The sequence below is a fragment of the Berghia stephanieae genome, chromosome 1 (genome assembly GCF_034508935.2).
Source record: "Berghia stephanieae isolate SIO BIC M18660-M18661 chromosome 1, UCSD_Bste_1.3, whole genome shotgun sequence".
Lineage (NCBI taxonomy): Eukaryota > Metazoa > Mollusca > Gastropoda > Nudibranchia > Aeolidiidae > Berghia > Berghia stephanieae.
The window spans coordinates 123,720,547-123,747,868 of record NC_088360.1 but is presented as its reverse complement, the minus strand read 5'-3'; the positions used below and the strand labels follow the sequence as shown (position 1 = coordinate 123,747,868).

The 27,322-nt window shown below is 35.8% G+C and overlaps 1 protein-coding gene across 2 annotated transcripts in view; it reads right to left on the bottom strand.

Moving 5' to 3' along the window:
- Positions 1-15,755: 15,755 nt before the first annotated feature.
- LOC144962986 (adipocyte plasma membrane-associated protein-like) overlaps positions 15,756-27,322 on the bottom strand; it is a 19,124-nt gene continuing 7,557 nt past the window's right edge. The window contains exons 3-10 of one of the 2 annotated variants that reach the window (XM_078896495.1): positions 27,228-27,322; positions 25,520-25,603; positions 24,172-24,279; positions 22,649-22,820; positions 21,677-21,811; positions 21,095-21,296; positions 18,622-18,750; positions 15,756-18,050 (exon numbers count right to left, since the gene is read on the bottom strand). The exon at positions 27,228-27,322 is cut by the window's right edge and continues 24 nt beyond it. In XM_078896495.1, the coding sequence (XP_078752621.1) occupies positions 17,295-18,050; positions 18,622-18,750; positions 21,095-21,296; positions 21,677-21,811; positions 22,649-22,820; positions 24,172-24,279; positions 25,520-25,603; positions 27,228-27,322 (1,681 nt within the window). In that variant the 3' untranslated portion in view covers positions 15,756-17,294. The remainder of the gene's footprint in view (positions 18,051-18,621; positions 18,751-21,094; positions 21,297-21,676; positions 21,812-22,648; positions 22,821-24,171; positions 24,280-25,519; positions 25,604-27,227) is intronic. The other variant, XM_078896496.1, reaches the window with a different exon arrangement.

Genomic DNA, 27,322 nt, shown 5'->3' with positions numbered 1-27,322 from the left:
ACTCCTTGGCCAAGCGCATTCTATCTATACTCAAACAATTATTATAACGAATGAGTTTATGGCAATCGGACCAATAATCTTGTTTCTAGATCTACAGTTAGGTGATTAATTTTCAATGCAGACAAGAGAATTCAGGTAGACCACCATTAAGTCCATTCGGACAAATATAATAATGAGGGTGATCAGTATTCACTGAAGAGAAGGGAAGACCAGAAGACCAAGAAATGCGTAATTTTTTCAAAACAAATAAATTGTAAATACGCTTACGTCAACTCAGTCAATACTAATAATGAGTGAGACAATCGGACCAATCATATTATTTTCTAGAACGACGGTTGGGTGTTTAGTTTTCACTAAAGAGAGGGGAAAGCAGGTAAACCACCCTTCAATGGATGCGGACAATTATTATCATGAGGGTATTTAGTTTTCACTGATGAGAGGGGATGGCTAGCGACTAACTGCGTAATCATTCTAAAAATAAAAAAAAGAATTTGTGACACACCCTTAAATCTATTCGGACAATTTTAAAATAATGAGGGTGATTAGTATTCACTGAAGAGAAGACGGCCAGCAGACCGGAAATACTTAATTTTTCGAAATGAACAAATTGTGCAAAACCCTTAAATCCATTCGAATTATTATTATAACGAGGGTGATTAGATTTCACAGAAGATATGGGATTGCCAGCAGACCAAATGCGTATTTATTCAAAGCAAAGTAATTAAGACCCACCCTTTAGTCCACTCGGACAATTATAATAGTGACGGTGATCAGTATTCACTGAAGGAAGGAGAATGCCAGCCGACGAAATGTGTAATTTTTCAATACATTCAATTTGTGACCCACCCATAAGACGACTCAGACAATTATAATAATGAATGTGTTTATGTCAATCGGACTAATAATATTGTTTCCAGATCGACGGTTAGGTGATTAATTTTCAAATAAGACAGTTGAAAGCACGTAGACCATCCTTAAGTCCATTCGGCCAATTGAAATTAGGAGGTTGGTTAGTTTTCACTGAAGAGAGGAGATGGCCAGCAACCAAATGTGTAATTATTCATAACAAACAATTTGTGACACACCCTACAGTCCACGCGGACAATTATAATAATGAGGGTGATCAGTATTCACTGAATAGACGAAGACCAGCAGAACAATAAATGCGTAATTTCTCTAAATAAACAAATTGTGACCAACGATTCAGTCCACCCGGACAATTATAATATTGAGAGTGATTAGTTTTCACTGAAGAGAGGGGATTGCCAGCAGAACAAATGCGTAATTATTAAAAGCAAAGAATTTGTGACCCACCCTTTAGTCCATTCGGACAATTATAATAATGACGATGATCAATATTCACTGAAGGAAGGAAACTGCCAGCCTATCAAATGTGTAATTTGTCAATATTCAGACAATTATAATAACTAGTGAGTTTATGGCAATCAGACCAATAATATTGTTTCCAGATCGACGGTTAGGTGATTAAATTTCAATGCAGACAGGGGAAGTCAGGTAGACCACCCTTAAGTCAATTCGGACAAGTATTAGATGGCCAGCAGACCAAATGCGTAATTTTTCGAAACAAACAATCTGTGACCCACCCTTAAGTCCACTCGGGCAAATATAATAATGAGGGTGATCAGAATTCACTGAAGAAATGCGTAATTTTTCAAAACAAATAAATTGTAAAGACGCTTTAGTCAACTCAGTCAATAATAATAATGAGTGAGGAAACAATCAGACCAATCATATTTTGTCTAGATCAACGGTGGGTGATTTGTTTTCACTTACGAGAGGGGACGGCAGGTAGACCACCCTTAAGTCAATTCGGACATTTATTATCATGAGGGAGTTTAGGTTTCACTGAAGAGAAGGGATGGCCAGCAACCAAATGCGTAATCAATTAAAACAAAGAATTTGGTGACATGCCCTTAAATCTATTCGGACAATTATAGATAAATTGGGTGGTCAGTATTAACTGTAGAGAGGAGGGCCAGCAGACCAAGACGTGCGTAATTAAAAAAAAAACAGCCCTTAATTCCATTCGGACATTATAATAATGAAAGTGAATAGTTTTCACTGAAGATAGGGTATTGCCAGCAGACTATATGCATAATTATTCAAAACAAAGAATTTTTGACACACGGACGTTTAAATAATGAGGGTGATCAGAATTCATTAAAGAGAAGAAGACCAGGAGACCAATAAATGCGTATTTTTTCAAAATAAACAAATTGTAAACAACCCTTAATTCAATTCGACAATTGTTATAATGAGAGTGAATAGTTATCACTGAATATAAAGAATGGCCAGCAGACCATATGCGTAATTTTTCAAACAAACAATTTGTGATCCACCTTTAAGTCCACTCGGACAATTATAATAATGAGGGTGATCAGTATTCACTGAAGGGTGGGGAATGCCGGCCTACCAAATGTGTAACTTTTCAATACAATCAATTTGTGACCCACCAATAGGTCGACTCAGTAATTATAATAATGAGAGGAAAGTCTATGACATTAGGTCCAATAATCTTGTTTCTAGATCGACGTTTATGTGATTAATTTTCACTGAAGACAGGGGAAGGCAGGTAGACCACCCTTAAGTCCATTCGGACAGTTGAAATTATGAGGGTGATTATTTTTCACTGAAGAGAGGGGATGGCCAGCAACCAAATGCGTAATAATTCAAAACAAAGAATTTGTGAAAAACCCTTAAGTCCATTCGGACATTATTATAGATAGAATGCGCTTGGCCAAGGAGTTCACAACATTGCCATCCGGAAGTATAACGGACCAACACACAAACTCTGTGTAACCATGAACTTTTATAGTCTGGTTAATACAGTTTTATGAGAACATTCACAAACGCGGATGGCAAAAACAATAACAAAGGCCTGAGTGACGTCATCTGCATACTATCTATAATGAAGGTGATCAGTATTCACTGAAGAAGACAAGGTCAGGAGATTAAGAAATGCGTAATTGTTTAACTAAACAAATTGTGAACAACCCTTAAGTCCATTCGGACAATTATAATAATAAAAGTGAATAGTTTTCACTGAAGATAGAGGATGGTCAGCTGAACAAATGGGTAATAATTCAAAACAAAGAATTTGTAACCCACCCTTAAGTCCATTCGGACAATTATAATAATGACGGTGGTTAGTTTCCCTGAAGTGAGGGGAATGCCAGCCTACGAAATAAATAATTTTTCAATATAATCAATTTGTGACCCACCCATAAGTCGATAAGACAATTATAATAATGTCAATCGGGCCAATAATAATATTGTTTCTAGATCGATGGTTAGGTGATTAATTTTCACTGTAGACAGTGGAAGGCAGTGAATAGTTTTCACTGAAGAGATGGGATGGCCAGCAGCCAATTGCGTTATTATTCAAAACAAAGAATTTTTGACGCACCCAAAAGTCCACGCAGAGAATTATAATAATGAGGGTGATCAGTATTCACTGAAGAGAAGAAGGCCAGCAGACCAAGAAATGCGTAGGTTTTCAAATTAACAAATTGTGCACAACCCTTAAATCCATTCGGACAATCATAATAATGGGGGTGATTAGTTTTCACTGAAGATAGGGGATTGCCAGCAGACAAAATGCGTAATTTTTCAAAACAAACAATTTGTAACCCACCCTTAAGTCCACTAGGACAATTATAATATTGAGGGTGATTAGTTTTCACTGGAGAAAGGGGATTGCCAGCAGACCAAATTCGTAATTATTCAAATCAAAGAATTTGTGACCCGTCCTTAAGTCCACTCGGACAAATAATATAATAATGAGGGTGATCAGTATTAACTGAAGAGAGGCCGGAAGACCAAGAAATGAGTAATTTTTCAAAACAAATAAATTGTAAAAACCCTTAAGTCAACTCACTATGAGTGAGAAAAGTTTATGGCAATCGGACCAATCATATTTTTTCTAGAACGACGGTTGGGAGATTCGTTTTCACTAAAGAAAGGGGAAGGCAGGTAGACCACCCTTAAGTCAATTCGGACAATTATTATCATGAGGGTGTTTAGTTTTCACCGAAGAGAGGGGATGGCCAGCAACCAAATGCGTAATTATTTAAAACACAGAATTTGTGACATACCCTACACTTATTCGGACAATTGTGAAATAATGAGGGTGGTCAGTATTCACTGTAGAGAGGGAAGGCCAGCAGACCAAGAAGTGCGTAATATAATTTTTTCAAAAAACCCAAAACAAATTGTGAACATCCCTTAAGTCCATTCGGACAATTATAATAATGAAAGTGAGTCGTTTTCACTGAGGATCGGGGATTGCCAGCAGACCAAATGCATAATTATTCAAAACAAAGAATTTGTGACACACGGTTAAGTCCACGCGGACAATTATAATAACGAGAGTGATCAGTATATACTGAAGAGAAGCAGACCAGCAAACCAAGAAATGCGTAATTTGTCATAATAAACAAATTGTGAACAACCCATAAGTCCTTTCGGACAATTATTGTAATGAGAGGCAATCCCCTATCGTCAGTAAAAACTAATCACCCTCATTAATATATTTGTCCGAGTGGACTTAAGGGTATGTCACACATTGTTTCTTTTGAAAAATTACGCAATTGGTCTGGTGGCGGGCCTCTATCTTCAGTGAAAACTATTCACTCTCTTTATAACAATTGTCGAATGGACTTAAGGGTTGTTCACATTTTGTTTATTTTGAAAAATTACGCATTTTGTGGTCTGCTGGTCTTCTTTTCTTCAATGAATACTGATCAACCTCATTATTATAATTGTCCGTGTGGACTTAAGGGTGTGTCACACGTTCTTTGTTTTGAATAATTACGCATTTGGTACCTGGCCATCCCCTATCTCCAGTGAAAACTAATCACCCTCATAATTTTAATTGTCCGAATGGATATAAGGGTGGTCTACCTGCCTTCCCCTGTATTCAGTGAAAATGAAAATAATCACATAACTGTCGACCTAGAAACAGCATTATCGGTCCGATTGCTATAATCTTTCCTCTAATTATTTTATTGTCTGAGTCGACTTATGGATGGGTCACAAATTTCTTTTATTGAAAAATTACACAATTGGTAGGCTGGAATCCCCCCCCCCCCTCCCCCACTTCAGTGAATACTGATCACCATCATTATTATAATTGTCCGAGTGGACATAAGGGTTGGTAACAAATTGTTTGTTTTGAATAATTACGCATTTGGTCTGCTGGCCATCCTCTATCTTCAGTGAAAAATATTCACTCTATTATAATAGTTGTCGAATTGACTTAAGGGTTGTTCACATTTTCTTTATTTTGAAAAATTACGCATTTCTTGGTCTGCTGGCCTTCTTCTCTTCAGTGAATAATGATCACCCTCAATATTATAATTGTCCGCGTGGACTTAAGGGTGTGTCACACATTGTCTGTTTTGAATAATTACGCATTTGGAACTTGGCCATCCCCTATCTTCAGTGAAAACAAATCACCCTCATAAGTTTAATTGTCCGAATGGACTTAAGGGTCGTCTACATGCCTTACCCTGTCTTCAGTGAAAATTAATCAGATAACCGTCTGCCTACAAAGCCTCCCATAGCACGGAAACGGCATTACTTAAAGTTTTTAATGATATTGTAAATGATATAGATAATAAAAGTGCTGCGATGCTTGTTTTACTAGATTTAAGTGCGGCATTCGACACTATCGATCAAAATTTACTTTTGACTAGATTACGTGATCAATTTTATATCAGTGGCACAGCTTTGGACTGGTTAAAGGAATATTTGTTTGAAAGAACTCAGTCAGTAATTATAGAAAACCATGTATCAACTCCATCCATATTAACGTGTGGAGTGCCTCAGGGATCTATTCTCGGCCCCCTCCTTTTTACAATGTATACTGCTCCCCTTTCTCATATGTTATCCACTTTTCCCATTGATTTTCATTTTTATGCTGATGACACTCAGCTGTATACAAAACTCAATAATGATCCAGAGCTGTCATCAGTATCTGTTATGGAAAATTGCATTGCTAACATAAAGGATTGGATGAAACTAAACAAACTTAAATTTAATGATGACAAGACGGAAATGATAATTTTTGGAAATAGGTATCAACTCTCAAAAATATCTACAAATGAGATACTAGTGGGTGAAAATGCTATTAAACCTAGTTCTTGTGTGAGAAATCTTGGGGTGTATTTAGATCAAGAGTTATCCATGGAAGATCATGTTAAAAAAATATGCCAATGTTGTAACTATCACATTAGAAACATTGGAAGAATCAGACATTATATTGATGAAGATATTACAAAGATGCTTGTTAATTCGTTTATTACTAGCAGATTAGATTATTGCAATTCCCTTCTCATTGGCTGTCAAAGTAGATTAATTCATCAACTACAAAAAATTCAAAATAAAGCGGCTAGACTTATAAAATTAACGAAAAAAAGAGATCATATAACACCAGTTCTCCAGGAATTGCACTGGCTTCCTGTGAAGTATAGGATAGAATTTAAAATATTGTGCCATGTTTTTAGATGTCTGGATGGATTGGCACCTGAATATTTGCAGGAACTGATTAAAAAATATGAACCCACTCGAAATTTAAGATCATCTCAGTCCCAACTTCTAAAAGTTACCACCTCAAAATCCACTTTCGGTGAGAAAGCCTTTTCATTCATAGCTCCACGCCTATGGAACGCACTTAGTCCTCGGACAAAGTCCTGCGAAAATTTAACATCTTTCAGGAAATGTCTGAAGACTGAGTTGTTCCGCGAGGCTTATTTCTCATAAAATAGATGTTGCTTTGATTTTTGTTTTTTTTTATGCATGCTTATTATGTATCATGTAGTGTCGTGATTTTTAATTTTGTTGTTTTTAAACATTTTTATATTTATTTTTATTATGTAAAGCGCCGCAGAGCACGATTGACGTGGATGTTTGGGCGCTATATAAATTCATTATTTACTATTTACTATTTACTATTCTAGAAACAATATTATTGGTCCGATTGCCATAAAATTTCCTCTCATTTTTTCTAATTTTCTGAGTCGCCTCATGGTTGTATTGATAAATTACACATTTGGTAGGCTGTAATTCCCGTCCCTTCAGTGAATACTGAGCACCGTCCTTATTATAATTGTCCGAGCAGACTTAAGGATGGTTCACACAATATTTGCTTTGAATAATTATGCATTTGGTCTGCTGGCAATCCCCTATCGTCAGTGAAAACTAATCACCCTCATTAATATAATCGTCCTAGTGGACTTAAGGGTTGGTAACAAATTGTTTGTTTTGAAAAATTACGCTTTTGAACTCTGGCCATCATCTATTTTCAGTGAAATTTAATCACTTTCATTATAATAATTGTCCGAATGGACTTATGGGTTGTTTACAATTTGTTTATTATGAAAAATTACGCATTTCTTGGTTTGCTGGTTTCTTCTCTTCAGTGAATACTGATCACCCACATTATTATAATTATCCGCGTGGACTTAAGGGTGGGTCACAGATTCTTTGCTTTTAATAATTAAGCATTTGGTCTGCGGCTCATCCTCTATCTTCCGTGAAAATTGATCACCCTCATTATTATTATTGTCCGTGTGGACTTAAGCGTGTGTCACAAGTTCTTTGTTTGAATAATTACGCAATTGGTTGCAGACCAAAATGCGTAACTATTCAAAGCAAAGAATTTGTGACCCGCCCTTTAGTCCACTCGGACAATTATAATATTGACGGTGATCAGTATCCACTGAAGGGAGGGGAATGCCAGCCTACCAAATGTGTAATTTTTAATACAATCAATTTGTGAGCCACCCATAAGACGATTATGAGAATTATAATAATGAGTGAGTTTTTGGCAATCGGACCAATAATATTGTTTCCAGATCGACGGTTAGGCGATTAATTTTCACTGAAGACAGGAGAATGCAGGTAGAACGCCCTTAAGTCCAATATGATAGATTTTATGCTTAAATTATCGATTTATTGTTGTGTTTTATTTGCATTGTAAAGCGCCTCTGAGCACATTGTGGATCTAGGCGCTATATAAATTCATTCATTATTCATTATTCATTATTAAGTCCATTTTGACAATTGAAGTTTTGAAGGTGATTAGTTTTCACTGAAGAAAGGGGATGGCCAGTAACCAATTACGTAATTATTTAAAAACAAAGAATTTGTACCACAACCTTAATCCACGCCGACAATTATAATAATGAGGATGATCAGTTTTCACTGAAGAAAAGAAGGCCAGCAAACCAAGAAATGCGTAATTTTTCAAAATAAATAAATTGTGAACAACCCTTAAGTCCATTCGGTAATTATTATAATGAGAGTGATTAGGTTTTCACTGACGATAGGGGATGGCCAGCAGACCAAATGCGTAATTTTTCAAAACATACAAGTTGTGACCCACCCTTAAGTCCACTCGGACAACTAAATCGACGTATATGTGATTAATTTTCCCTCAAGACAGGAATAGGCAGGTAGACCACCCTTAAATCCATTCGGACAATTGTAATTAATTTATGACGGTGTTTAGTTTTCATTGAAGAGAGGGGATGGCCAGCAAACAAATGCGTAATTATTCAAAACAAAGAATTATTGACACATCGTTAGGCCAACGCGGACAATTATAAAAATGAGGGTGAGCAATATTCAATGAAGAGAAGAAGGCCAGCAGACCAAGAAATGAGTAATTTTACAAAATGAACAAATTGTGAATAACTCTTAAGTCCATTGCGGCAATTATTATCATGAGAGTGAATAGTTTTCACTGAAGATAGAGGGTGACCAGCAGACCAAATGTGTAATTTTTCAAAACAAACAAGTTGTGACATACCTTTAAGTCCACTCGGACAATTATAATAATGAGGGGGATTAGTTTTCACTGAAGATATTAGATTGCCATCAGACAAAATGCGTAATTTTTCAAAACAAACAAAATGTCACCCACCCTTAAGTCCACCCGGACAAGTATATTAATGAGGGTGATTAGTTTTCACTGAGGTTAGGGGATTGTCAGCAGACAAAATGCGTAATTTTTCAAAACAAACAATTTGTTACCCACCTTAAGTCCACTAGGACAATTATAATAATGACGGTGATTAGTATTCACTGAAGGGAGGGGAATGCCAGCCTACCAAATGTGTCATTTTTCAATACAATCAATTTGTGACCCACCCATAAGTCGACTCAGACAATAAAAAATAGAGGAAAGATTATAGCAATCGGACCAATAATATTGTTTCAAGCTCGACGGTTATGTGATTAATTTTCACTGAAGTCAGGGGAATGCAGGTAGACCACCCTTATATCTATTCGGACAATTAAAATTATGAGGGTGATTCGTTTTCACTGGAGATAGGGGATGGCCAGCAACCAAATGCGTAATTATTCAAAACAAAGAATTTGTGACTCACTGTTAAGTCCACGCGGACTACCATGACAACGAGAGTGATCAGTATTCACTGAAGAAAAGAAGACCAGGAACCAATAAATGCTTAATTTTTCAAAATAAACAAATTGTGAACAACCCTTAAGTCCATTCGGACAATTATTATATTGAGAGTGAATAGTTTTCACTGAAAATAGAGGATGGCCAGAGATCAAAAGCATTATTTTTCAAAACAAACAATTTGTTACCAACCCTTAAGCCCAAGTCGATTATATTAACGAGGGTGATTAGTTTTCACTGAAGATATTGGATTGCCAGCAGACCAAATGCGTAATTATTCAAAACAAACAATTTGTGACATACCCTTTAGTCTATTCGGACAATTATAATAATGAGGGTGACTAGGTTTCACTGAAGATAGATGATGGCCAGCAGACCAAATGCGTAATTATTCCAAACAAACAATTTGTTACCCACCCTTAAGTCCACTAGGACAATTATATTAATGGGGGTGATTAGTTTTCAATGACAAAAAGGGATTGCCAGCAGACCAAAATGCGTAATTATTCAAAGCAAAGAATTTGTGGTCGCCCTTAAGAATACTCCGACAATTATAATAATGACGGTGATCATATTCACTGAATGGAGGGGAATGCTTCCCTACCAAATGCGTAATTTTTCAATACAATCAATTTGTGACCCACCCATTAGTCGATTCAGTAAATTAGAAAAAATGAGAGGAAAGTTTATGGCAATCGTACCAATAATAATGTTTCCAGATCGACGGTTATGTGATTAATTTTCACTGAAGACAGGAGAAGGCAGGTAGATCACACTTAAGTCCCTTCGGACAATTGAAATTATGAGGGTGATTAGTTTTCATTGAAGAGAGGGGATGGCCAGCAACCAAATGCGTAATTATTCAAAAACAAAGAATTTGTACCACATCCTTAAGTCCACGCCGACAATTATAATAATGAGGGTGATCAGTATTCACTGAAGAGAAGATTACCAACAGACCAAGAAATGCGTAATTTTTCAAAATAAACAATTGTGAACAACCCTTAAGTCCATTCGGAAATTATTATAATCAGAGTGAATATTTTTCACTGAAGATATTGGATTGCCAGCAGACAAAATGCGTAATTTTTCAAAACAAACAAATTGTCACCCACCATTAAGTCCACTCGGACAATTATATTAATGAGGGTGATTAGTTTTCACTGAAGATAGGGGATTGTCAGCAGACCAAATGCGTAATTATTCAAGGCAAAGGATTTGTGACCCACACCTAAGTCCACTCGGACAACTATAATAATGACGGTGATCAGTATTCACTGAAGGGAGGAGAATTCCAGCCTACCAAATGTGTACTTTTTCAATACAATCAATTTGTGACCCATCCATAAGTCGACATAGCCAATTATACTAATGAGAGGAAAGTTTTTGGCAATCAGACTAATAATATTTTTTCGAGATCGACAGTTATGTGATTAATTTTCACTGAAGACAGGGGAAGGCAAGTAGACCACTCTGAAGTCCATTCGGACAGTTGTAATTATGAGGGTGATTAGTTTTCATTGAAGAGAGGGGATGGCCGGCAACCAAATGCTTGATTATTCAAAACAAAGAATTTGTGAAACACCCTTAAGTCCATTCGGAAATTATCATAATGAGGGTGATCAGTATTCACTGAAGAAGACAAGGTCAGGAGATTAAGAAATGCGTAATTGTTTAACTAAACAAATTGTGAACAACCCTTAAGTCCATTCGGACAATTATAATAATAAAAGTGAATAGTTTTCACTGATGATAGAGGATGGCCAGCTGAACAAATGCGTAATTTTTCAAAACAAATAATTTGTGACTCACCCTTAAGTCCACTCGGACAATTATAATAATGAAGGTGATTAGTTCTCACTAAAAACAAGGGAAGACTAGCCGACCAAATGGGTAATTCTTCAAAACAAAGAATTTGTAACCCAGTCTTAAGTCCATTCGGACAATTATAATAATGACGGTGGTTAGTTTCCCTGAATGGAGGGGAATGCCAGCCTACGAAATAAGTGATTTTTCAATACAATCAATTTGTCACACACCCATAAGTCGATAAGACAATTATAACAATGATTATTTTTCACTGAAGAGAGGGGATGGCCAGCAACCAAATTCGTAATTATTCAAAACAAAGATCTTGTGACACACCCTTAAGTCCATGAGGACAATTATAATAATGAGGGTGATCAGTGTTCACTGAAGAGAAGAAGGCCAGCCTACCAAGAAATGCGTAATTTTTAAAAATTAACAAATTGTGCACAACCCTTAAGCCCATTTTGACAATTATAATAATGAGGGTGATTAGTTTTCAGTGAAGATAGGGGATTGACAGCAGACAAAATGTGTAATTTTTCTAAACAAACAATTTGTGACCAACCCTTAAGTCCACTCGGACAATTATAATATTAATATTTTTCATGATTTGTAGACCCACGTGTCACTGCGTCGAACATTGTAACAAATGATCAAAACCTTGAAGTACCCTAGTTGGTCGGCATGTACTGAAGGTGGCCATGGCGATGACTAACGTGAGAAACCTCGGTTTATTTACCCTTCCATTTAACCCTGGTGCACCATTGTCATAAAATCAATTTTATTGTTTCAAATGGCGTGAGCAATGTTGTTCAGTTGTTTTTTTGGAATTAGTAGTTGTCAACTATATGGATAATATAGTCTGTCAATGGGCATGATCGATATTAACTTTCCATGTGCTCGAGGTCATTGGTCACATTGCAAAATGTGCTCAAAGTGACCCACATAGTGACAAGTGTTCACAGCTTTTTAAATATCTAACATCACGATTGGTCATTCGATTCAGCTTGACACATGGGTATGTTTATAATTTTTGTAAACAAAGCAGCGTGTTTACATTTGTTAAGAAATATCCAATAGTTGGACAGTAACAAATCATGTGATTGATTACCTTGGTTGGACAAAAACATGAATATAGATCGCTCGCATTCTTCTCTCAGTCAATTTGACTTACAATAAAGTCTTCTCAAGAAACCTGTGGTCATCGGTCTTCTTTTGCTCATTAAACCATACATACCTTTTTTCGGATAAGCAACTTTAACCAAGTTTGTTCAGTACATGCCAAGCAGATTGCAATGGTTTGGACATGTTAAGAGACGAGAGAGTGAGTACGTGAGAAAGAAACTAACATATATGCAATTAGCTGGAAAGAGGAAAAAGGGATACCCGAAGACTAGATGAGCGGATAGGATAAAGGACGATATAAAAGAACTGGACTTGGAGGAATATGATGCAATAAACCGAGATGCTAAGAGATGTGGTATTCATTAAGCCACCCTTGCAAAATGCAGGATACGCTGAAAGAAGAAGAAGAAGAAGAAGAAGAAGAAGAAGAAGAAGAAGAAGAAGAAGTACATGCCAAGCAGCTGAATTGGTCATCCTCACAGTTTGTGAGCATTTGTCATAATATAATACACTGATGGAAAATTTGCATTGTGAAACCCGACAATAGTATACGTTTTCAATCTCTTGGGTTAAAATTGTGAGTGGTGCTCAGAATATGAGGAACTGATTGCTTAGGCAAGTACTTGAGGTAGCTATGGGTCGACGGTTCACGGTTATTGGTCGATGACAGAGACAAAATTTAATATCCTTTTTTTAAATTTTCAAGGCTAAATAGAACCAATAAAATGTTTATTCAACCAGACGTAACTACCAAAACTATATACACTGCATTTTGATTAAATAACCCAGGACTCTTCCAATAAGATAATAGTAAATAATATGCATCCGTGTCAATAGCTTGCCAGACATATCAACAAGAGGTTATGTGACCAAAGTGTCTTTTGCTTACCAGATGAAATTGTAAATTCATATCATTTAACTAATGGTCTCATTAATCTGCTGAATGATATCACATTTCCCCGCGACATTGTATGCATCACCAAATTGTGTTCCTCCTCATCAATGATATCTTTTTTAGATAAAAGCAATTAAATGAATATATAAATTTATTCTTTTTAAAACGATTCGGAAATGATTTTTTTTCAATTATCTATCTTTATATTTAAACATTGTTTTCCGCTTTTTGTATTACTCTGTATAAACACCCACATATTACACACTTGAATCACATGAGCCTTTCGAATCTGTCATTGGACGACACATCGTCTGCCTACACCAGGCCGTGCTTAGGTTTAGCCAACGTTGTCATTCCGTAGCAATCGTCTGCAATGGGTGAAGATCCTTAATAGTGTTGAAGTTCAGCCGCTGATCTTCCAATAGTATATTATTATATTCAAGATAGATATCCGTCAATTCAGAAGTTTCCACTAGTGAAACTCGTTCATTTTATTCTTGTCAACTATTATTTGATTGGTCCTTATATATATTTTTTGTTGTTGACAATTTGAAATGTTTAATTACTTTGGAGGTAACGACTGCTCAATGGGAGAACAAATAGGTTGATTTTAAATCAGATTACATTCAGATGGGTCTCTGTAGTTTAGCGCACGGTATTATACTCACAACACGACTAAATTAGGCTCCAGGATTCGAGTCTGCGATCTTCCGAAGATGTCGCTACCGCCTTGAAATAGGCATGTCTTCTCCAACGCATTTGATTTCACTGCCCTATTATTATATTTTAAAAGAATAATATGAGCTTAGCATAATGTATTTACCATAGGGAAGTTTTAGATAACTGTCATCTTATTTTCCTCTTCTAAATAATTCTCCGCAAAGTAGTATTTGGATCCCTGGATTCATTAAGAGCTTGTGGAAAGTTTTCAGTAAGTTGCCACATGTCCTGTTAAAAGGGTAGCAAGTAATTGACTATTTAATTGTATAGAATATGTGGGTTCGTGGGGTTTTTACCTCTGAATGACCTCTTTTTTTCTCAACTTAGCTACTATATCCAATCATCTAGAAGGTAACGTACTCAAATAATTACAAAACACACAGCTCATTTAGATTTTTACAATTATCAATATATATATATATATATATATATATATATATATATATATATATATATATATAAATAAACAAAACACTCATGTAAATTTGATGTAATGTTTTATGTTTTCATTTACTCACCATTCACACACGATGATTGAAAATAATGATAATATTGTATTAAATGATATATTAATAATATAGTATAATCATAGTGTTTTTAAACAAATATAATATTATAGCAAATAAAGATTAGTTACTATAAAATTGTGTAACTTAAGTATTTTTATATACCGGCAACAAACAATTGACTAGAAATAGAAATTATTGTTAACGTTTTTATTTTCTTTGATAAATCAAGCATTGCTGTTCTTGAAGTGGCAAAACGATGACCAGTTTTATCTGTAGATGCAACAACAAAGTCAAGTTTAAAACAAGTTAAACCCCTAACCATTAAACTGTCTTAGCTGCAAAAGCTTCAACTATTACAAAATTATCTCAGAAAAATTTAATTTAAAAAATCGTTAAGGTGCCACAGAATATCCAGTTATTATATGGTTTGATCCCAAATGGTAACTCATAATTTTGAGCCTTACTATGAAGGTCCTGTGTTCTGGAACATAATATATGATATGATCAATGACTGCACACATTCTGCAATCCAGAGTGAGCATGTGCAGAACAGCAAATAGGCAAGCGGAAACATATAGAAAGCGTGTAGTGTCCGTCACTGTAATGGACACTTTATGATGAAGCGCATTTGGTGCTACAATATCCTATCACGAAACTGGAGGTATCTAAGAAATCACATAGAGCAATAACGGTCATTTATTTGTCTGACGGTGTGATTAAAAAAAAAAAAGATTTGCAATATGCAGTTTAAATTTTTATAACAGTTGTCCTTTTTTCCAACTTTTTAGGGAATTCTCATATAGTGCGCCGAATATCGGTTAACTTTTCGATTATGTAAAAAAACAACATTCCCCCCCCCCACCCCACCCCCACCCCAAACAACAACAACAACAACAACAACTACAACTAAAAACCCAACAAAAAAAATCGCTTCTTGAATAAAATAACGAAAAAACAACACCCCCATGCACGACAACTTAGACGTCATCCAAATATTAGTTTCTAACGCGATTGTTTGTGTAAAGTGGAAAGCATTTGGTGTGAGCCATTTATTTTTCTTTCTAAATCCATTTTTAAAAACCAAAAAGCTATGGGCGAGTTATTGAATAAAGGAAGCTCACGCCGTGTAATAAATTAATTCTATTTTATAGCTGGCAATCGCGTTCTTAAAATATGTATTAATATGTTGAAAGTAGCATTCAATTCCAATCTTTTAGTCTAAATAGATTTTCAAACTTGTAAAGAGTTCTCATAATTCAAACAGCATTTATTGTGACAGAAGAACATAGAGCAATAAACCATGCTATTGCGTAGTGTCTCAAATTAACAACCTCTAACAAACGCCTCATCAGAGGTTTGAAGCAGCTTCAGGCTTTAATTCAACAGAAATATGGAAATTCTCAGGGACATAGCTCAAGATAGATGCCATTGATCTGTTTTCACAACCGTATTCAGCAAAACAACCTAAGCCGTGAAGTCGGGTGGCCTTTCAGGCGGAAGGTAGTCAAGAGCGTCAATAATATACGCTCATTTAAGATAGCAAAGTTATTTTGCTAGAACAAATGTATGGTCAATGTGTTTGTTAAATTACCCTTTGTTTATCATTACATTTATTCCAGTACACTAATTTGCAGTTTTCTGATATATTTGATCACCATTTGAATGACTCTAGATAAAGGTTGATTGCCCCCCCCCCCCCCAATAATGAAATGATCATCAGAACTTTTGAGAGAACTTATTCATGATCAAGTAAAGATCATTGTGACTTCTCAAACGTCCTACTCTTTAGATATCGAACAGTGTTTATAATTCCATCATTCCAGAAATAAGGAGATCTGCCGATATTTTTTAGATCTATATGCCATTGGATTGAAAGGCACAGAATCATGTTATTTCTTTGATGTCGAATAAAGAATGTTGCAAAATGGCTTGACAAGAAATGTGCAAATTTGATCTTCCTCAAACCTAGATAAATGAATATACAAGACCATCTTTTGCCAAACAGGGAGATAACAATTTTTTTTTCATTTACATGACACTATGTAGCACAGGGCAAAAATTTGAGATATCTAGTCTAGAAGTGAAGAAATTATTAATGCATTAGCTTTTGAATCTGACTTGTTAATAGTAACATTGATGATAATTGTCGTAGTAGTAGTAGTAGTAGTAGTAGTAGTAGTAGTAGTAGTAGTAGTAGTAGTAATAGTAGTAGTAGTATTAGTAGTAGTTGTTGTTGTTGTTGTTGTAGTCGTAGTAGTAGAAGTAGCAGCAGCACCAAGCAGCAGTAATAGTAGGAGCAGCAACACCAGCAACAGTAGTAGTAGTAGTAGTAGTAGTACTAGTAGTAGTAGTAGTAGTAGTAGTCGTAGTAGTAGTAGTAGTAGTAGTAGTAGTAGTAGTAGTAGTAGTAGTAGTAGTAGTAGTAGTAGTACTAGTAGTAGTAATAGTAGAAGTAGTAGTAGCCGTACTAGTCGTAGCAGTGGTAGTAGTAGTAGTAGTAGTAGTAGTAGTAGTAGTAGTAGTAGTAGTAGTAGTAGTTGTTGTTGTTGTTGTTGTTGCTGTAGTTGTTGTTGTTGTTGTTATAGTCGTAATAATAGTAAAAGAATAGGTAGTAGTAGTAGTAGTAGTAGTAGTAGTAGTAGTAGTAGTAGTAGTAGTAGTAGTAGTAGTAGTGAGGGCAGAGGCAACAGTTTTTTCAGAAGCATTTGTGAAATGGCAGGTTCAGCTTCTGTTAGAATGTATGAGATTGCGGTTGAGTGGTAGTCGACTTATGAAATCAACAGCCATACTAGGTTGTATTAACAACTGTAGCTGTTGCCGTTGATGATGCGGTTGCAGTAGGTTGCGAAGTTACTGAACTGCTAGTAGCACTGGAAGTTGGTGCAGTAGCAGTAGAGGCCGTGGAACCAGTTGCTGTAGATGTAGAAACGGTAGCAGAGCTTGCCGTGGACACAGATGAAGCAGTAGCACCAGAGGAGGCAGTCGAAACAGTAGGAGCAGTTGAGGTGGGGCCTGATACAGATGAACCAGTAGAAGCTTGAGTAGCTGAGGACGACGCGGGAGTGCCCGATGTGGTGCTTGTGGATGCTGGTACATCAGGGTCATCGGGTACAGTAGTTGTAGAGACTGTGCCTGATGTAGAGATGGATGCTGTTGGTGTCGCTGAGGTCACAGATGATGTGGTTTGTCCGGACGTTACAGAACTTGAAGTTGATGTTGATCCTGTAAATGGAGATGCTGTTGACGAATCTGTAACAGCAGATGATGTTGTGGCTTCCGTAGATATTACAGGTGAGGCCGTGGTCGATGCATCTTGTTCTCGCCTTCTTTTGTATTCCAGTAGAGCTCTTCTGAATTCGGCAATGGCGACGAGACGACGCAGAACTTTCCTGAGATTTTCCAAATTAGTTATTTTTGTCGCTCTGCATGTTGATTTTATTTTGGCGATAAATCTGTCTACATCAAATTTGGTTGAAAGCGGGACTCGGCTAATGTAAGGGTCAACGCGTGAACCTAAATACAAGTAGCCGTCTTGTTCCAATACCTGCAATAATAAAAAACGAAACCAATTGCTACATAAAAAGAAGAACCTATTTACTAAAGTAGGAAAAGTTAAGAAACAAATTTCCGTCAATTTCTTCGAAGATTCAATTATGACATTTCAGACAATCCTGGCATGGTTTCCACTGACTTTACTATGATAATCACAAGAGAAAATATGTATTTTAAATTTACTTTAACAAAAATCGCCCAAACATGAGAAGCATGTTGTCGTGCTTAGTTTCTTAGAGAAGCTATTTCACCCCAGTGTAAAACCAGATTCTCTGCATTTCAACAATTTACTCAACTTTTGTTTAATTCAGATTATATCACTAAGATATTTTGAATATGATGTTTCAAAATGGACTGAACAATTAACTGTCGAGAATCTGATAATGTATAGGATAGAAAATCTCTCGCGGCTTGGATTAACATTTCTTACTTTAAATTGCTTACTTCGTATGAATATTGAAGAGGTCCTTGATTTAAGAAATATACTATATTTTTATCTAGGTAAAAAAAAAAGAAAATAAAAGCATCTCTTTGTTTGAAAATGCATACAATTGTTTTCTCACCTCAGTGACTGACCATACTCGATTGCCTGTTGGGTTTTGCATACTACGTAATATGTTGCCGTTATTTCCCAATTCTACGATTGTGCCATATCTCTCCTTAATTTCTAGGATCTGGTCCATGGTTGCCATCTGAAATATTGACACGACAAACATTACTTATTTGTAAAACATGTTATCATAAGCCTCATAATAGAAATAAATGTTCATCGGACGAGTGACTGAGTTATTGCACTTAAACCTAGAGGTCCCGGGATCGAGCCCTGATGTCTGATTTTCTATTTCTCAATAAGGAAGACATTTAAGCCCTATTATTCACTTTGCGGCGCTGTGCTGCGGTCAGTGTCCGGCCTGGCTATGATCTGGATCCTGTAAATACCATAAAGATATTTAAAAAGTGCATTGATGTCATTTTAACACCATGTGTGTGTATTATGAATGACTTTTTTTTTATCAATCAAGTACTGTATCAGATATTTACAAAAGTGCTCATGTAAAAAAACTCATTATTAAAAAAATGTCTGATTTGGGTTCCCCCATGCATTCCACAAAAGTATATAGATAATCCATCAAAAACAATACGTCTCATGTCAAAAAGTTGTCTAAAGTAACCAAATTGCGGGTTAACAATCTTGCCCAAAGAAAAAAACAAAAATAACTGAAGTGTGGCTCGAACCAGGAACTTATGTTTGGATCTGAATTTACCAAAAACTTACAAAAAGTCATAAGTACATGTGAAAAATGTGTACTGGTGTAAGGGATTGGATGGGCAGGAACAGGCTAAGGTTGAATGACGATTTAACGGAGGTGATGTATGTAGGGAACAAAAGATAAATCTATAGCTTGTTGTTAGCTTTGTGGCAACATTTTGATCAAGATAAATAAATTGTCCTCAAAATCAGTTCATATCTGAATAATCGAAGGAAATACTTGTTGTAGGTGAGTATGGTCTTGACTATGGGGTCCGCTAGGGTTCAGTGCTTGTGCCGATTCTTTTTTAATTGTACGTCTGTCTAAAATCATCAGTGATTTTAAGTGTGTTTCGCCATCAGTACGCTGATGATACGCAGTGTTAATTGGTGAATCTCTTTATTTCCAACAAGAAAAAGATTGTTACCATCAGACGGTTCATATTTGAGGATGTGACTAAGCAATTGGTTATGTCTCCCGTGTTATTAAAATTCAATTATCGTAATGATTTGTTGTTTGGCATTCTGCGGGATAATCTGAAACATTTGCATTTGAGGTCCAGACTAGGACATGTGTGTGATTCTATCCGTTTCGGGACTTGCATTGACTGTCTGTTGAGAAAAAAATGGATTACATTCAAAGCTTGCTTCTCGATGCCTCGAAGGTTATTCTCTCTCTCTCTCTCTCTCTCTCTCTCTCTCTCTCTCTCTCTCTCTCTCTCTCTCTTTCTTTCTTTCTCTCTCGCTCTCTCTCTCTCTCCCCCCCCCCCCCCCCTCCTCCCGTCCTTTCGGAGCTGATTGAAAGATATTCAAGATCCTCAACTATGGCGTTCCGCCAGTCATTTCACAAAACTATTTTCCTTCTCATTCCCACAAAGTTGGGACGACATGTTTTATTTCAATTTTGGGCCGTCTGAGTGGAATGCTTATTTACACATCGTTCGTGAAAAAGAGTCTTTGTCTATCTTTAAGCGCTCTCTTATAACTTATCTTTTTAGACTTTAAATCCTATAACATACGAGATATCTTTTTCTTCTTTTTTATTTTTGGGTTCGTGTATTTTTATTTCTTTTTTTTTTTTTATTGCCAATGCAATTTAACCTCTTATAATTATAGTCTGACATCTTTGGAGTTAGAGCACTGAACAAAATTTCACTATTTTCATTATCATCTAACGAAACATTTCATCTTGGGATGAGTAAACGGAATTTCTATAATGTATAATTGTTTTATTTTAGGTGATTATCCAACACTTCTCTTAAGTTTGCGATACATTGCTATTTATATCTCGAAAGAGTAAAAAGTTGTTACAAGATTATTATTGACTGCAAAGTTAACAAATAATATGATGTTCCTGGCGGATCACCCCGACGACTCCATAGCAGATTGACCATCAACCATTTGCTAGACGTACTCTGGAAAGACAATATTTAAAAATTTGTCCAGAAAACTCGTCCTTCAAATGTCGATCGATTTAAATGACCCTCATCACGGCAAAAACTCTCAAACCTGGGACTTCGCGAGGTCTCAGATTTGGGAGTTTTTGCCATGATGGGGGTCATTTAAATCGATCGAGATTTGAAGGACGAGTTTTATGACCAAAATTTTAAATACGAGTCTTTCCAGAGTACAGCAGTTAACTAGTTAATAGGATCACTTCTATTTAACGCATGGTTTTGTTGGGGTTTTTTGGGGGGTTTTTTTGTTTGTTTTTTGTTTGTTTTTGTTTTTTCTTTTTTTTTCTTTTTTTCTTTTTTAGTTTTTAAAAACTAATACAGCTGACGTACCATTGCAATCATCTCCCTCATATCTGGTTGCTTGGCGTAGGTGTCCACCCATGAGGACCTCATAGCGTTATTCCTGGATTGACTCATTCCTACCCAGTAGGTACCACGGCCAGATTGACGAATGTTCTCTGGAAGACCTGGCAAGTTTGCCGCAAATAAAGTCTGTCTACGCCAGTAGGGTGTGTTGATTCTGAGATCCAACCTATGTTTTGTAGATGAAACATAATTATTTCAAATGATGAATTCATAACAAGAAAAAAAGTACTTACCATTTTAGTTTGTTGTAAGCATGAGCAAAATGTAAGCGAAATCATTGCTTAAATTTCTTATTGCTCACAATCCACAGAGAAATTTTTTTAAAACAACTTGTAAATGACAAAGTCAATACAAAATCGTTTAGATATGCAATAACATTTTATGGGACAGGTTCATTTCTTTTCATATTTATTTTTCATCATCATCATCATCATCATCATCATCATCATCATCATCATCATCATCATCATCATCATCATCACCATCCCCATTTTTATCGTTATCATAGATTATGGATATACGGTAGTCAAATGAATCAAGCCATACTTTCTTATCCTGGCACGGTTAGTTTCAGCAATCAAAAGGTATTGTTCATTGGGTCCAAACTCCAACCCATTGGGGTAGCTCATCTGGTCGATGACGACAAATGTTGCTCTTGACCATGGATCCAGAGCTATAAGTCTGTAAATAGATTTATACGAGAAGATATAAGCTTTTATGCGTTTATCTACTATTTTCGTCCGCCACTTAAACTTGTTCTTCAATAATAATTATATGAAATATTTTGATAATTCTTAAAATTAATATCGCAGATTCAACAGGACACTTAAATATTAACAATACGGAACACAGTCTTCGTCAGTCAACCACAAAACTGTAATCGAGAATTACAATAAAAAGGTACGTAAGGTGAAAATGTTGTCTAACTCCATGTGGATGTTAGAAATACTAGAGTATAGACTGATCTTAAAAGTATGACACGTATAGTCTACTCTCTTTTTGATAATTCTATATCTACTGTTCACTCAAAGACGTAATAGAATATTTAAAAATTACAGAAATATTTTTCATCCCAGTTTAATATTGCGATGTGTCAAAAGTCCCATTCCTGGCGTTCGATTTTGCCTTGTTGTACAATCTATTTTTAGGTTTGGGGGGTTAACATTGTTCCGTACAGCCCATGTTAATTTTTTGCCAACGAGCTAGGGCATTATGGCCGGTCCTTATTTTGACATTGGCCTTGGGAATTGCCATCTGACCTCCTTTTTGCCAGATTCGTTTGCGCGCATTTATTGACAGAATTGCCTGACTGATTTTATCGTTCATATCTCAAAGGATTCTTCTTGATCTATGTTAGTGTCCACAATACAGCAGTACAACAATGAAAATAGACGAGTGCCTGTTTGTAATAGCCTTTATTTCTCCTCATATATGGGTTCTCCACTAGTATTTAAAACTCTAAATGCGAGTTTAGAACCAATTTCATCAAGGTAATTCACTGTAAAGTTAAATACGTACCGTCCCGTAGATTCTCCTTCCAACACAATGTAGAGAAATTTATCACCTGACCACTTAGAACTGGAATCCGTGAAAAATATGGTTCCGTCTTTAGCAACAGCGATGTCATTGAGATACTTGCACCTTTTGCCGTTGACGGGTTGTTCGATGGAAAATATCTTTTCCATAAGACCTGAAATTTGAAAAGTTAACAAAGCAAGGAGGAATTATTATGATTTTTAAAAATTGAGCATTTATATAGCGGAATATCCACTAAACGTGTTCAAAGAGATTTACAAGGGCTCCTTGGCCAACAGCAACATTTAACACTTAGGACGGGACATGACGCCTGTTAGGTGGTTTTACATTTTTTTCGGACAGAGACAACGCTGTTATCGGCCATGTACTCATTTTACACCTGAGTACGGTGAGAGAATGTGAGTAAAGAACCTTTTCCAAGGACTCAACTATGCGCCGAGCGAGGCTCGAACCCAGGATCCGAAAGCGAGTGTCATACTACAAGGCCACATAGCCGCACTATGCGCTTGTGATGATAACCACAAAACAGAAACAGCAAACCTACTTTAATGGACTATTTTAAGAAGGTTACTACAAGAACTTTGTGACTTTGTGGTCTTGTGGAATGATCGGAAGGCCCCAGGTTAGAGTCCAGCTCTAAGCAGCGCATAGATGAGTACTTGGAAAAGTTTCTTTACTCACATTCTATCACCACACTCAGGTGTAAAATGGCTGTTAAATGTAGCTGTTGACTTGAGACTCCTTGTAAAGCGCTTTGAGCACATTTAGTGGATATTGCTCTGTATAAAAGCTCGTATTTTTTACGCCAAATTAAAGCATTAACATCAATTGCAATCATGTTATTCCATGCAACTACTCAATTCGGTGAGAAGCGATTCGAATATAATATTAGTACATGTCGGCGAGAAGAGTTTTACGAGGTGGGCACCTCAGTTATAGAAACATATTCATGGAGAATTTACAAAAATCTCGTTGATTATTAATATTATTATCATCATCATCATCATCATCATCATCATCATCATCATCATCATCATCATCATCATCATCAACATCATCATCATCATCATCATCATCATCATCATTATTATTATTATTATTATTATTATTATTATTATTATTATTATTATCGTTGTTATTATTAGTAGTAGTATTACTATTATTTTCATCATCATCGTCATCATCATCATCATCATTATTATTATCATTATTATTATTATTATTATTATTATTATTATTATTATTATTATTATTATTATTATTATTATTATTATTATAATCATTATTATTGTTCTTGTTGTTGTTGCAATATTCGTATTATCATTTGGTTCAGATTCAGAAATACTCAAGCGTGCACGAGTTCTCATGATTTTTTTTCTTCTGGTTTTAAAAAATTAACAAAACATCACCAACAAAAATAGCATTTACAACAGCAATAACAGCAGCAGCAACAACAACAACGACAATGAGCTATATTACCCAAACAGGGTGAGAAAAGTACAAACCTGTCTGTATATTAACTCTCACTATACCAACTTTGGCAACAACAACCAAAAGGCTCGATTTATCTGGAGACAACCGCATACCTCGAGGACGTGCGCAGTTTTCTTTTGCTGTGGAAAGACAATTATTGATTTTAAAGATAAATTATATATGATAATTTGCTTTGCTATATTATGACTAGAAGGAGGCGGGGGTAGTTCTATTGCCGTATTGAAAACTCTAAATTGTGTACATGTTATTTTATTTTAATGGAGAGAAAAGGTTGTTGGTTTTAAGACATAAGCATGAAAAGTTCGCGCTTTAGCACCAGACGAAGCAGTTTATAAGAATACTTTCTAAAGATCGATCTTTCTCAACAGAGAATCGACATTCTGATTGCAAGACCATTATAGCATAATGCATAGATCATTGCACTCACTCATTGCCAAGATATTATCTCAAAATATCTTGTCATTTATTGTAGACCTCTACTGATTTGTTTAGTTTTCGACTACCCGTTATTCAACCAACGTACACAATATACTTTATATCGTGTATCATGAAAACGAATAATGCAAATCATCCCTTAGCATGTACATAGCGTGTGATGTACAAGTGTGTTGGAGCGTTGTCATAGGCTAGAACATGTGAATGTTGATGAATGTAATTATAACAAATAACAAACTGATTCTTGCGAAAATAAGTTGGAACAAGACCACAGATATCTCAAGCCGAAATACCTTACCTGCACATCGTCATTACTTATTTTTGACACAGATGGTGTAAACTTGTGTTGTGTCGCACAATGTCACATTGTTTTTCCATACATGATTGAGTTAAGATATTGTGAAAACCGTTCACAAACTGAAAGACCAGCTAATTTACTTGTAAGAAAGTGAAAGAAGGCAAGCCCTGAAGGTGCCTATGGACCTGACTTAATGTGCAGTTCTTTGTTTTGTTCTTTAAGGGAAACCATTCTTCTTCTTCTTCTTCTTCTTCTTCTTCTTCTTCTTCTTCGCACTGTCATTCTTCTTCTCCTCCTCCTCCTCCTCCTCCTCCTCGTCCTTCCTTTTTCCTTGTTTTTATTCTTCGGTCTTTTTTTCTCCCAAGGCATAATCGAAAGGTCAACGTTACCTTTTAGCTATAGATGTATACTGATTCAAAGGTCGTATTTGACGTCATATCCAATCTATATCGGTCAGTAGTAAGGACTTATATTTTATATTATTTACTGCTTTTTCTGTTATTAATACTTGTTCGGTTTTTTTGTTTTTGTTTTTGTTTTTTGTTTTGTTTTTTGGTTTAAAATAATAACTCAACATTTAACAAACAAAACAAAACAAAACAAAAAACAACTAAAAATAGCCTTACTACATGGAAGTTGTGCAATAGTCCGTACTCCACAATCGGATATGTCCACGATTCGTCCATCCATTAAACCGGTATAAATACTACCTGAAAAAGAAAAAAAAAAGAATTTTGACTGCAATATATTGCAATACTAGACCTGTCTACTTTTTTTTTCAAAATTCGTAATTTTAAGGAGGTAACAATTATAGTTGCTATAGTTAACTTTAAAAATCAACAATTTACCCTCATAAGAATTAAATAACACTTCACACATCTTTAATATCATGTAGTCTGACATCAACTTGTATTTTCGATCAATTTTAATGACATAGAGATGCTCGTGACGTTCTTAAATTGAAGCCAAAATTTCGTAACTCTAGGAATTTTTCGTAATAGTAGGCACGTCTGCAATACTATCAATATCAGCGGTCAATCTTGATAAACTCCACTGCCTCGTAGTTAACAAACAAGCACTCGCTATCCTCTTGATAAGACATTAGTATATCGAAGAGGGCTTTTTGTTTGATCTAATATAAAACTCAACTTCCCAGTTTAACTGTTTGGGTAAAGTGGTGGTTTGGGGCGGGGGGGGGGGGAATTGGGATGCGGAAGCAGCCCACTATAAAGAAGGATTCAAATCATAGTCGAGCACACTATCGAGTGAGCCAATGAACCTATAAATGTAAGCTAATCGATTGTCATTAAATAATCATTACCCATTTAAAGTTCCTCAAAAATGTAGTGATAACAGATGGTTTTTAGACACTGTGACGGATGGTGAAGATTGAGTAGGAAAACCGTTAAAATGTATACTACTATACTAAGGGGGACCAAGTACACCTGGTGAGGTACATCATATCTCAATGTGATTTATGTCTTGAAGGCGTAGAAGATACATTGTAGCTTAAACTTCTTATCATAAATCTTTAAAACGTAAAGGCCTTGATAAAAATGTATCATCACCTAGCATTCAGGGTTCACTGCCTCTCTTACCATTGTGATAGTATTTAATATATGCACTTATCACTACAAACAAAAGTCAACTCATGATTGCTGTTTAAGTTGACAAGTAAACGGATAATTTTGTTGCTTTTAGACAGCAATTTGCAATTGAACACTTTTTGAATACCCATATGCCTCTTCATTGCAGTAAAACGGTTAACGTAAAAAAAAGTCACACACTATCATTTACTTGTTCTTAGTTAAAAGATGTGATTATGATAAAGACCGAACTTGGCATATCTTTTGCTTGTTTTGTTATGAGGTTTTTCGTAAAATCCGAGTTGTGTGTACAAGAGAAAGTTTTTAACTAGGACCAACTTGGCCCCGAGGTCAAGTAGGTATTAAATAATTTTAGTCTAATTCACAAAACTCCTCAAAACTTCAACTCCGAGTAGATTTTTTAAAAGAAAAAAATATTCTTCTTTCAAGTTATCACAATCAAAATAATATGACGTAGGCATGAGCTAAGAATATTTATTGGCTTGATCATGGTACTGTCATTGACCAGGAAACCGATGACGTGTGTCTCTTGGATTGTCAAACACATCACTTTAATTTGAAGTCTTTTTTCGATGTAAACATCGTTGGTAAGGATAGGTCATTGCTATATCCGAATATTTTTAAAGATCAAGTCACATTTTATGATAATATGCTTCCCATGATGTGTTACTTGTAAATCGGAGTTTTATCAACATTTTAAAAGAGAACTACAAAAGACACCTGTTACCTTTGTGATGCACAAATGACAGTGCTCCTTTCACTTCACCTTCTTTGAACCTCTCTGTCTTGGTCAGATGGTCGTTCTGAGTCATGGCGCCTGTG